The sequence below is a fragment of the Haliotis rufescens genome, unplaced genomic scaffold, assembly GCF_023055435.1.
Source record: "Haliotis rufescens isolate VD_foot unplaced genomic scaffold, xgHalRufe1.0.p SCAF_14, whole genome shotgun sequence".
Taxonomy (NCBI): domain Eukaryota; kingdom Metazoa; phylum Mollusca; class Gastropoda; order Lepetellida; family Haliotidae; genus Haliotis; species Haliotis rufescens.
Genome location: NW_025963824.1, coordinates 12,103,654 through 12,117,466, shown reverse-complemented (window position 1 = coordinate 12,117,466; position 13,813 = coordinate 12,103,654). Strand labels below are relative to the sequence as shown.

General features: G+C 39.5%; 1 protein-coding gene across 2 annotated transcripts in view; it reads right to left on the bottom strand.

The window, feature by feature from the left end:
* Positions 1-693: 693 nt before the first annotated feature.
* LOC124115229 overlaps positions 694-13,813 on the bottom strand; it is an 82,475-nt gene continuing 69,355 nt past the window's right edge. The window contains exons 2-6 of one of the 2 annotated variants that reach the window (XM_046476143.2): positions 9,689-9,799; positions 7,453-7,537; positions 6,366-6,545; positions 1,850-1,947; positions 694-875 (exon numbers count right to left, since the gene is read on the bottom strand). In XM_046476143.2, the coding sequence (XP_046332099.2) occupies positions 822-875; positions 1,850-1,947; positions 6,366-6,545; positions 7,453-7,537; positions 9,689-9,799 (528 nt within the window). In that variant the 3' untranslated portion in view covers positions 694-821. Of the gene's footprint in view, positions 876-1,849; positions 1,948-3,593; positions 3,623-6,365; positions 6,546-7,452; positions 7,538-9,688; positions 9,800-13,813 lie in introns of those variants that run through there. The other variant, XM_048395752.1, reaches the window with a different exon arrangement.

The following is a 13,813-nucleotide window of genomic DNA, read 5'->3' as shown; positions in this document are numbered from 1 at the left end:
AGTGCATGATGGGTATATTCTGTAACAGTAGTGCATGATGGGTATTGTCTGTAACAGTAGTGCATGATGGGTACATTCTGTAACAGTAGTGCAAGATGGGTACATTCTGTAACAGTAGTGAATGATGGATACATTCTGTAACAGTAGTGCATGATTGGTATATTCTGTATCAGTAGTGCATGATGTGTATATTCTGTAACAGTAGTGTATGATGGGTACATTCTGTATCAGTATACATGATGGGTATATTCTGTAACAGCAGTGCATGATGGGTATAGTCTGTAACAGTAGTGCATGATAGGTATATGCTGTAACTGTAGTGCATGATGGATATGTTCTGTATCAGTATAGTGCATACAGGATATCCTGTATCAGTAGTGCATGATGTGTACATTCTGTAAGAGCAGTGCATGAAGGGTATATTCTGCAACAACAGTGCATGATGGGTATATTCTGCAACAACAGTGCATGATGGGTATATTCTGCAACAGTTGTGCATGATGGGTATATTTTGTAACAGTAGCGCATGATAGATATAGTCTGTAACAGTAGCGCATGATAGATATATTTCTATAACAGAAGTGCGCAATAGATACAGTCCTTTACAGTAGTTCCTGATAGATACAGTCTGTAACAGTAGCGCATGATGGATATGTCCCGTAAGGTAAGTACAGGTGTGAAACATCAAACGAGTTGTGAGCATATATTTATTATTTGATCACGCAGATACAGCAATACATGAACACGTCAACGCTGGAGACTCGAAGTGAGGCGAGGTCTTTGTCAGGTGGATATGGCGGCCATCTTGTAGTGCGTGTGTTTTAGTGATGCATTAAAGTTGCCATAGACCCGGGGAGCACGCTGGGAATACTTTCCTGTGACAGATTCAAAACAAATATTATTATAATTATTGCCAGGTAGAAATGATATTATATTACTCATTTGCACTCATATATAACACTCAGTTGCATAATTGAGTGAACAGGAAAAATGGAATAACATCATTTTCGTGTTGCTTTTGATGTAAATCGTTACTCAGAATATTCCCCTGAAAACATTTTCAATTATTAAATGTAAATCAAGTTACCCAGTTTGACTACTCCCAGTTTGACTACTCCCAGTTATGACTACTTTCCGTTATGACTACTTCTCACTTTGACTATTCCCATTTTGACTAGTCCAGTGTTTGACTAGTCCACTGTTTGACTACTCCACTTTTTGACTACTCCCCTGTTTGATCACTCCAATGATGAGAATTGCTGGGTTTAACTTCTCCCAAGTTTGAGTGCTCCACTGTTTGCCTACTCCCCCGTTTGACTACTCGACTCTTTGACTACTTCCCAGTTTGACTACTCAACTCTTTGACTACTTCCCAGTTTGACTACTCCACTGCTTGACTACATCCCAGTTTGACTACGCATCACTTTGACTACTCCACTGTTTGACTACACCCCAGTTTGACTACACCCCAGTTTGACTACGCCTCACTTTGATTACACCACTGTTTGACTAGTCCCCAGTTTGACTACACCCCAGTTTGACGACACCTCACTTTGACTACTCCACTGTTTGACTATTCCCCAGTTTGACTAGTCCCCAGTTTGACAACACCCCAGTTTGACTACGCCTCACTTTGACTACACCACTGTTTGACTAGTCCCGAGTTTGACTATTCCCCAGTTCGACAACACCCCTGTTTGACTACGCCTCACTTTGACTACTCCACTGTTTGACTAGTCCCGAGTTTGACTATTCCGTGCTACATTTCCATGTCTATCTGGTCGACCTGAGGCAACATCATATTTATCCTGCCACCCTCCCCTTGAAATATCAACGGCCTGTCCCTTACCACAGTCGTGCAGTCACTGGGTGGAGTGAATACGTCTGATTCCTCTGGTGGTAAAGGAGACACGACGTCACCCAGCAGGGAGACGAACAGGAAGGTATCTGTACAACACAGAGAAGTGGGGTCATCAACGACTCAAGGCAAACAACAGGAGACTAAATATTCATAAGTAGGTATCTGTACAACACAGGGGAGTGGGGTCATCACTGGCTCAAGGCAAACAACAGGTGACTAAATCTTCACAAGTAGGTATCTGTACAACATAGGGGAGTGGGGCCATCACTGACTCAAGGCAAACAACAGGTGACTAAATCTTCACAAGTAGGTATCTGTACAACACAGGGGAGTGTGGTCATCAACGACTCAAGGCAAACAACAGGTGACTAAATCTTCACAGGAAGGTATCTGTACAACACAGGGGAGTGGGGTCATCAACGACTCAAGGCAAACAACAGGTGACTAAATCTTCACAGGAAGGTATCTGTACAACACAGGTGAGTGTGGTCATCACTGACTCAAGGCAAACAACAGGTGACTAAATCTTCACAGGAAGGTATCTGTACAACATAGGGAAGTGTGGTCATCACTGACTCAAGGCAAACAACAGGTGACTAAATCTTCACAGGAAGGTATCTGTACAACACAGGGGAGTGTGGTCATCAACGACTCAAGGCAAACAACAGGTGACTAAATCTTCACAGGAAGGTATCTGTACAACACAGGGGAGTGGGGTCATCAACGACTCAAGGCAAACAACAGGTGACTAAATCTTCACAGGAAGGTATCTGTACAACACAGGTGAGTGGGGTCATCACTGACTCAAGGCAAACAACAGGTGACTAAATCTTCACAGGAAGGTATCTGTACAACATAGGGAAGTGTGGTCATCACTGACTCAAGGCAAACAACAGGTGACTAAATCTTCACAGGAAGGTATCTGTACAACACAGGGAAGTGGAGTCATCACTGACTCAAGGCAAACAACAGGTGACTAAATCTTCACAAGTAGGTATCTGTACAACACAGGGAAGTGGGGTCATCACTGACTCAAGGCAAACAACAGGTGACTAAATCTTTCACAGGAAGGTATCTGTACAACACAGGGGAGTGGGGTCATCACTGACTCAAGGCAAACAACAGGTGACTAAATCTTCACAAGTCTTAGTATCTGTACAACATAGGGAAGTGTGGTCATCAACGACTCAAGGCAAACAACAGGTGACTAAATCTTCACAAGTAGGTATCTGTACAACATAGGGAAGTGTGGTCATCAACGACTCAAGGCAAACAACAGGTGACTAAATCTTCACAAGTAGGTATCTGTACAACACAGGGGAGTGTGGTCATCACTGACTCAAGGCAAACAACAGGTGACTAAATCTTCACAAGTAGGTATCTGTACAACATAGGGAAGTGTGGTCATCAACGACTCAAGGCAAACAACAGGTGACTAAATCTTCACAAGTAGGTATCTGTACAACACAGGGGAGTGGGGTCATCACTGACTCAAGGCAAACAACAGGTGACTAAATCTTCACAAGTAGGTATCTGTACAACATAGGGAAGTGTGGTCATCAACGACTCAAGGCAAACAACAGGTGACTAAATCTTCACAAGTAGGTATCTGTACAACATAGGGAAGTGTGGTCATCAACGACTCAAGGCAAACAACAGGTGACTAAATCTTCACAAGTAGGTATCTGTACAACACAGGGGAGTGGAGTCATCACTGACTCAAGGCAAACAACAGGTGACTAAATCTTCACAGGAAGGTATCTGTACAACGCAGGGGAGTGGGGTCATCACTGACTCAAGGCAAACAACAGGTGACTAAATCTTCACAAGTCTTAGTATTTCACAAGTAAGGCATAGCCATATAGGGTTATTTGTATCAAATTAACCGAGTTCACTTGAGTTCATGATTCAATGCGATTGACCTGCATCACTTTGGGCTCTCCTCCCACATCAAGCTGACAAGCTGTGATGTAATATAATTAATGTAAATACTGTTCAAATTGGCTTTGACCGACTCTGTGTAACAAAATGATGGGCATCTGATTCCGCTGCCCCATACCAAATTTTGAAGTCATTTTGAAGTCGTTTTGAAAATTATTGCTGTATTTTTTTATAATGAATTTTGAGTTATCTCCCCTTAGTAATCGAGATTGGCATTGGGATTTTTATCAGTAATAAGAACTGTCTTCATGAGAGAGAGACACCTTCTACTGACTCGTATAAAATAACAAAGCCAACATGACATGATGACTTGATGAGTCGATCGTTTCGCCGAAAACTCGATTTTCCGATCGAATGCAAATTTATATAATATGTTTATATATTTGTGATGTTTGCGTTTATAAATACTATTATGAGCACGATTTTAGAATCGGCATTTTATCATTTGTTATAATCGAGTAAGAGGAAATTGCGAACTCTTTTTGCGTGGTTGCAACATGAGAGAACAGTCTCTGATCGAATCATCAATAAAAATTCATACGCAGTGCTTACACCAATTACGTCTTTTTCAGCCGGGGCGGTCGGGTAGCCTAGTGGTTAAAGCTTTCGCTCGTCACGCCGAAGACCCGGGTTCGATTCCCGACATGGGTACAATGCGTGAAGCCCATTTCTGGTGTCCCCCGCCGTGATATTGCTGGAATATTGCTAAAAGCGGCGTAAAACCATGCTCACTCACTCACTCACTCACTCTTCAGCCGTCATATAGCTGGAACACTGCTGAGTGCGGCGTTAAACAACAAACAAACAAACAAACAAACAAACAAACGTCTTTTGTAACGTTGCATGTCCATAACGTCGAAGCTTGAAGTGAGTAACAACAAATTATTACACTCGTCCCCGTTAGAGAACGTTTTTATTACACACTTGTGTATTTTTAAAACGTATCTAATGAGCGAAAGCGTTTTGAAATACATTCAATGTATAAAACTCGATATATGACGGAAACTCGTTTAGTAATACTCATCTATATGCAAATAAACATTTGCATATCATACACAGATATTTTTTTTAGAATATATAGACAACTGTAGGTCAGGACTTCAGCTGAATCAGCGTTTTGTTGGAGACACATAAACCTGTCTGTGACATCGTGAACAAAGGAAGACATCACGTCTCTATTGCGGCGCCTGGGTTTGGTCCTTTATGGCGCAGTAGACGGAATTAGAGTTCAAGTGGACAACAAACATGATTATTTCCACTGGGGACTCTGGTTCAGAGTGACCTCAAAGATCCCCATACCAATAGACCCAGCCGGGACGTAATGAGTGAGTGAACATTATTTCTGTTATATCACGGTGAGTGAGTGAGTTGTGTTTAACGCCGCTTTTAGCAATATTCCAGCAATATCACGGCGTGTCAGCTTAATGTGGGAGGAAAGCCCGAAGTGATGCAGGTCTCAGACGTTTACCACTTCGGTGAAACCCACGAGCACGGGTATGGTGCTGACAAACCTAGAAACATAATCGGGGCGAACCGGGATTCTAACCCACAATCATAAGTTTCTGGTGTGCCTAAGGGACCCAACTCTGTACAGCGAATCGCGGCGCCTAAGACGACTGGGCCACCCTACAACACGAATTGCGGCCCTTAGATGGATGGGTCCCTTTGTCCTCGAGTCGGATGATTATAACTAATGATCTGGCTGGCAACACAGCGTCCACAGTTGGTACACCTGGCAGAGGCTAGACTATCTCCATACCACTACCATACAGCATAGAGCAAAATACAACGTTCACCTAGCTGCTCTTAATATAATTATTAATTACATCTTACAAACAATAACTTAAAGGCACCATTCAATAAAAAACAACAACGTTCTTTTAATTACCGAGCAAAAGAAGGTATACACCTCTGTTTGATGGTGGTTAATAATTGAAACAAACAATGGTTATTCGATAGTCGTGCATTCGATAGGGGTATCACAGTCGTGTTTCAGAAATTAGGTTTCCATTGTTTCGGCGACTGTTTTCATCCGAGTAACGTTTTGATAAGTTTTGTATTTTTTTGTCAGATTCAATTTTCAAGTGTATTCTTTCTTTTGCCCGGTGACCCGTGCAGATTCCGGAGTAGAATAGGTCTTCAGCGCAACCCATGCTTGCAGTAAAAGGTGACTATGCTTGTCGTAAAAGCCGACTAACGGGATCGGGTGGTCAGTGACCCGTGCAGATTCCGGGGTAGAATAGGTCTTCAGCGCAACCCATGCTTGCAGTAAAAGGTGACTATGCTTGTCGTAAAAGACGACTAACGGGATCGGGTGGTCAGGCTCGCTCCAATTGCGTAGATCGATGATCATAATATCAGTCGCTGGATTATCTGGTCCAGACTCGATTATTTACAGACCGCCGTCATATAGCTGGAATATTGCTGAGTGCGGCGTTAAACCACAAACCAACCAATCTTTTCCCCAGCGGTTTATTTCATTAGATGGGTACCAGAAATTAAATATGGTGCCAAGCGTAGTATCCGCGTTAAGTTTGGTATTGTTCCTTCACCCCACACTTACCTGCGTCCAATCCGCGTCTCAGTATCCGAACAGGAACATAAAGGTCGTTGGTGAGAGTGACGGTGAGAGACACGTGATCTCCATGATAGTCCAGCCTCTGGTCAAAAGCTACAGCGTCGATGTAGTTCCCGTCGTTGGTGTCCATACCAAGGACGTAATCAAACACTTGATCCGCATTATCTTCCAAAAAAATGTTGACATTGTAAGTAATAGATTAAAAAGCATTTTTATCTTAAAATCTTGGCTGGAAATGACATCCACGAACATAGTTTACTCATGATTTACACAATTTATAACTTACTCGTTACTGGGTCATGTGTTGGGAATAAATATAGGCAACTAAAGGTTTTCATTATCTTTATAAATTAAAGTGAAAAAACCCTTTTCGTTGCTACAAGAAAATTCTGCTCCGATTGTACGATTCCGATTGTATCAATGAATCACTATCAAAAAGTTATCATATCCTGCCCCAACCGTGGCACCTGCCACAAACACATGCGAAGGCAAGTCAACTGTTTACCTGAAATAAACCACGGGAACATATGATACAAAATGGGGAACTGTGCCGGACATCCTTTTTGTCACTGATGCATCAAATTTGGAAATACCCACCACATGTCTCAACGTTTTGAAAACGTTAAGGTTATTACTTTCTAGGAAATATTGTGACCTTGATCAAACAGTGTTAGAGCTGGAGTCGAATGATGCTCTTTGAAATCTTTGAAGAAATCGCATGCTCGAAAGAAAGCTCTACTAAAAGCAGAATCCATTTTACAATTCCGACATCATGAGCATGTGTGTATGGATCATTATTAAATAGTGATAATACCAAATATTGACAGCAAGCTGAGCGTCACAGGTCACAAACACATGCCAGGCAAGTCAATGCAAGGACGTCGACATCCCCATCGAATAACCATTTCTTGTTTGCTTCATTTTACATAGGTGTATACTTTCTATTGCCCGTCAGTATATGTTCCTGTTATTATCATTTTATTCATTATGAATCTAAAAAAAATACAGTCATCGCAATTCGAAGTAATTTTAACGGCATAAGGCATAAGGCGGACGCGACTTGTTTGTTTACCTGGTACACAGATTTCAGGGAAGCCCCACGTTATCTTCTGCACTTGGCATCCAGATTCAATCAAGTCTATCATGTACTGCTGTCCCTAAAATCAAGTAAGAAGAAAATATTGTCTCCACATAGTAACGGTTATTTAATTAACATACCCACAAATATTTTTGGTTTGTTTTTTGTTGGGCATTCGGGGAACCCTAGTGGTTAAAGCGTTCGCTCGTCACGCCGAAGACCCGGGTTCGATTCACGACATGGGTACAATGCATGAACCTCATTTCTGGTGTTCCCCGCCGTGATATGGCTGGAATATTGCTAAACGCGGCGTAAAATCAAACTCACTCATTTCTTGGTTTGTTTGTTGTTTAACGCCGCACTCAGCACTATTCCAGTAATATGAGGACGGTCTGTAAATAATCGAGTCTGGGCCAGACAATCCCGTGACTGATATTGATCCACGAAATTGGGATACGATGACTACCCGATCTCGTTAGTCGCCTCTTACAACAAGCATAGTCGCCTTTAACAGCAAGCACGGGGTGCGCTGAAGACCTCTTCTACCCCTGAATGTCACGGGTCTGCGAATAATGAGTCCCAAAGGGATGTTTATGAAGTTTTATCAAATGCACTATTGCGATACATCTATCCATTATCCAGAACCCAGTCACCACAAAAGATCTCCATTTCTCTTATTATTGAAGACTATTTTCAGTCGGACAAATGCCGGTTTTATAGTGCTAGATCACTGAGATACCGTACCGCAGTTTAAATGGATATCCAACTTGGATACAGTATACTGTCTCCGAGGCGACCAGTCCTTGGTTTATCCTCTGAATGCCGAGCGCCATGCAGGGTCAGATAGAGAGTGAGTGAGTTTGGTTTAACGCCGCTTTTAACAGTATACCAGTTATATCCAGGCGTTTCAGCTTAATGTGGGAGGAAAGCCCGAAGTGATGCAGGTCTCAGACATTTACCACTTCGGTGAAACCCACGAGCACGTGTATGGTGCTGACAAACCTAGAAACATAATCGGGGCGAACCGGGATTCGAACCCACAATCATAAGTTTCTGGCGTGCCTAAAGGACGCAACTCTGCACAGCGCATCTTGCGAATGTATTGCAAGTTAAAACGGCACGTTTGGATCACAATTACAAATGAACATGGATGTAAAACGGAATAAACACTCCAAGTAAACATGGTTGGTCCTAAACATATAGTGATTTCAATTGATATTCAAAACATGTAGAAATGCGACGAGTAAAATCGAAATTGAATACTTAATTGACGTTAATAACCTGCTACTATCGTTTGTGCTGGAGGTCCTAATAACCTGATCTCTCGCCACCTGTCAATCAAGCAACATGACTGACCAATCAGAAACTCTGAAGTGATACAGACATCTTGTTCGACATCTTTAACCCTGTCCGGCTTTTATCAGCGACGGATGTTTTAAAACATGTTCTGTAAATCTTGAAATTAACTCGAGCGTGAATTAAATTCGAAAAATTCAAGAAAATCACTCAGAAACATCAGTATCTCCGGTTATCTATTTTTATTGTTAAAATACCCAGACATGTTGCTGGGTGTGAGATCAACTTCTCTCTGACAATAGGTGAGTTGTAGTTCAGGCTGCAGCCGATGGTAATCACGTCGTCCAATAGCAACTGTAGTGATATGCAAGCAGACTTGTATGGGGACATTGGAGCAATGTGATGCCGAAATAACCAGGGACAATGGCTGATGTCTACATACGCGGCTAACGACATCGTCTTAAAGGCGACTACACACTGGCTGACCCAGGCCGTCTAAAAATGTCCAGCTAAAGAATCAACTATACATTTAACAACGTTTATAACGAACAAGCTTATAACGAACTGACGGATATAACGAACTTATTTTTTTGTCCAAACTATTTGCATTTTTTGTTTTTTGTTCTTGTTCTTCAAAGCCGCCCCCACCAATATTCCAGCTATATGACGGCGGTCTGTAAATAATGGAATTTGCACCAGACAATTCAGTGATTGACATCATGAGCATCGATCCACGTAATTGGGATCGATGACATGATTATGCTATAGTTATGCCGTATATACGTTTATATCGAACTACGGTTATAACAAAGTAAAGTTAGTGGTCCCCTTGAGTTTGTTATAATCGCAGTTTACTGTACTTGTGTTTTGGAGAATCGTGCAGTTCAATGCAAGAAAACCAATATGTATGGTAATGTTACAGTTAGGTACTTACAGCGTTGTAATCAGTGATCACTTTCACGTGTACATTGTCGACACCTACGTTCCTGTAGACCACTTGAGCTGATCTGTTGTGGAGTTTGTCGTAGTACACAGCGGATATTTCCTGTAACAGCAGTACGTGATGAATATATCTGTAACAGCAGTGCGTGATGAATATATCTGTTACACAGATGTATATATCTGTTACAGAGTAGTGTATAATGACCATATCTGTAACAGCAGTGCGTGATGAATATATCTATTACACAGATGTATATATCTGTTACAGAGTAGTGTATAATGACCATATCTGTAACAGCAGTGCGTGATGTATATATCTGTTACAGAGTAGCGTATAATGACCATATCTGTAACAGCAGTGCGTGATAAATATATCTATTACACAGATGTATATATCTGTTACAGAGTAGTGTATAATGACCATATCTGTAACAGCAGTGCGTGATGTATATATCTGTTACAGAGTAGTGTATAATGACCATATCTGTAACAGCAGTGCGTGATGAATATATCTATTACACAGATGTATATATCTGTTACAGAGTAGTGTATAATGACCATATCTGTAACAGCAGTGCGTGATGAATATATCTATTACACAGATGTATATATCTGTTACAGAGTAGTGTATAATGACCATATCTGTAACAGCAGTGCGTGATGTATATATCTGTTACAGAGTAGCGTATAATGACCATATCTGTAACAGCAGTGCGTGATAAATATATCTATTACACAGATGTATATATCTGTTACAGAGTAGTGTATAATGACCATATCTGTAACAGCAGTGCGTGATGTATATATCTGTTACAGAGTAGCGTATAATGACCATATCTGTAACAGCAGTGCGTGATGTATATATCTGTTAGAGGGTAGCGTATAATGACCATATCTGTAACAGCAGTGCCTGTGAATATATCTATTACACAGATGTATATATCTGTTACAGAGTAGCGTATAATGACCATATCTGTAACAGCAGTGCGTGATGAATATATCTATTACACAGATGTATATATCTGTTACAGAGTAGCGTATAATGACCATATCTGTAACAGCAGTGCGTGATGAATATATCTGTTACACAGATGTATATATATGTTACAGAGTAGTGTATAATGACCATATCTGTAACAGCAGTGCGTGATGAATATATCTATTACACAGATGTATATATCTGTTACAGAGTAGTGTATAATGACCATATCTGTAACAGCAGTGCGTGATGTATATATCTGTTACAGAGTAGTGTATAATGACCATATCTGTAATAGCAGTGCCTGATGAATATATCTATTACACAGATGTATACATCTGTTACAGAGTAGCGTATAATGACCATATCTGTAACAGCAGTGCGTGATGAATATATATATTACACAGATGTATATATCTGTTACAGAGTAGCGTATAATGACTATATCTGTAACAGCAGTGCGTGATGAATATAGTTATTACACAGATGTATATATCTGTTACAGAGTAGTGTATAATGACCATATCTGTAATAGAAGTGCGTGATGAATATATCTATTACACAGATGTATATATTTGTTACAGAGTAGCGTATGATGACCATATCTGTAACAGAAGTGCGTGATGAATATATCTATTACACAGATGTATATATCTGTTACAGAGTAGTGTAGAATGACCATATCTGTAACAGAAGTGCGTGATGAATATATCTATTACACAGATGTATATATCTGTTACAGAGTAGTGTATAATGACCATATCTGTAACAGAAGTGCGTGATGAATATATCTATTACACAGATGTATATATTTGTTACAGAGTAGTGTATAATGACCATATCTGTAACAGCAGTGCGTGATGAATATATCTATTACACAGATGTATATATTTGTTACAGAGTAGCGTATAATGACCATATCTGTAACAGCAGTGCGTGATGAATATATATTTTACACATATGTATATATCTGTTACAGAGTATTGCATGATGGTTATATCTGTAACAGAATAGTGCATGATGAATATATGTAACAGAAGAGTGCATGATCAAAATATAAGTAACAGATTAGTGCATGGTGAAGATATCTGCAACGGAATAGTGCATGATGGATATATATGTAACATTATGGTGCATGGTGAAGATATCTGTTACAAAATAGTGCATGGTGAATATATCTGCAAAGGGATAGTGCGTGATTGATATATATGTAACAGAATAATGCATGATGGATATATATGTAACAGAATAGTGCGTGATTGATATATGTAACATTATAGTGCATGATGGATATATATGTAACAGAATAGTGCATCATGGATATATATGTAACAGAGTAGTGCATGATGGATATATATGTAATAGAGTAGTGCCTGATGGATATATATGTAACATTATAGTGCATGGTGAATATATCAGCAAAGGAATAGTGATGATTGATATATATGTAACATTATAGTGCATGATGGATATATATGTAACAGAATAGTGCATGATTGATATATATGTAACATTATAGTGCATGATGGATATCTCTGTAAGAGAATAGTGCAAGATGGATATATCTGTAACAGAATAGTGCATGATGGATATATCTGTAACATTATAGTGCATGATGGATATATATGTAAGAGAATAGTGCAAGATGGATATATGTGTAACATTATAGTGCATGATGGATGTATATGTAACAGAGTAGTGCATGTTGATATATATGTAACATTATAGTGTATGATGGATATATATGTAACATTATAGTGAATGATGGATATATATGTAGCAGAGTAGTGCATGTTGATATATGTAACATTATAGTGTATGATGGATATATATGTAACATTATAGTGAATGATGGATATATATGTAACAGAGTAGTGCATGATGATATATGTAACATTATAGTGTATGATTGATATATATGTAACATTATAGTGAATGATGGATATATCGGTAACAGAATAGTGCATGATGGATATATTTATACGAGAGTATTGCATAATGAATATGTATATATACGTAACGGAATAGTGCATGATTGATAAATATGTAACAGAGTAGTGCATGCTTGATATATATGTAACATTATAGTGTATGATTGATATATCTGTAACAGAAGAGTGCATGATGGATATATCTGTAACAGAATAGTGCATGGTGAAATTATCTGTAACAGAATAGTGCATGATGGATATATATGTAACATAATAGTGCATGATGAATATATATGTAACAGAATAGTGCATGGTGAATATATTTGTAACATAATAGTGCATGGTGAATTTATCTGTAACATAATAGTGCATGATGGATATATCTGTAACAGAATAGTACATGATGAATATATGAATGTTGGGAATCGGCGTGACGAGCCAACACAAGGCTACACCAACGCCCCTCCTCTCAACAACCTACAGTGGAGAAGCAGCTTACTACATCATTGAACAACCTACAGTGGAGATGCAGCTTACTATATCATTGAACAACCTACAGTGGAGATGCAGCTTACTATATCATTGAACAACCTACAGTGGAGCTGCAGCTTACTATATCATTGAACAACCTACAGTGGAGAATCATCTTACTATATCATTGAACAACCTACAGTGGAGAAGCAGCTTACTATATCATTGAACAACCTACAGTGGAGATGCAGCTTACTATATCATTGAACAACCTACAATGGAGAAGCAGCTTACTATATCATTGAACAACCTACAGTGGAGAAGCATCTTACTATATCATTGAACAACCTACAGTGGAGAAGCATCTTAATATATCATTGAACAACCTACAATGGAGAAGCAGCTTACTATATCATTGAACAACCTGCAGTGGAGAAGCATCTTACTATATCATTGAACAACCTACAATGGAGAAGCACCTTACTATATCATTGAACAACCTACAGTGGAGAAGCAGCTTACTATATCATTGAACAACCTACAGTGGAGAAGCATCTTACTATATCATTGAACAACCTACAGTGGAGAAGCAGCTTACTATATCATTGAACAACCTACAGTGGAGAAGCATCTTACTATATCATTGAACAACCTACAGTGGAGAAGCAGCTTACTATATCATTGAACAACCTACAGTGGATAAGCATCTTACTGTATCATTGAACAACCTACAGTG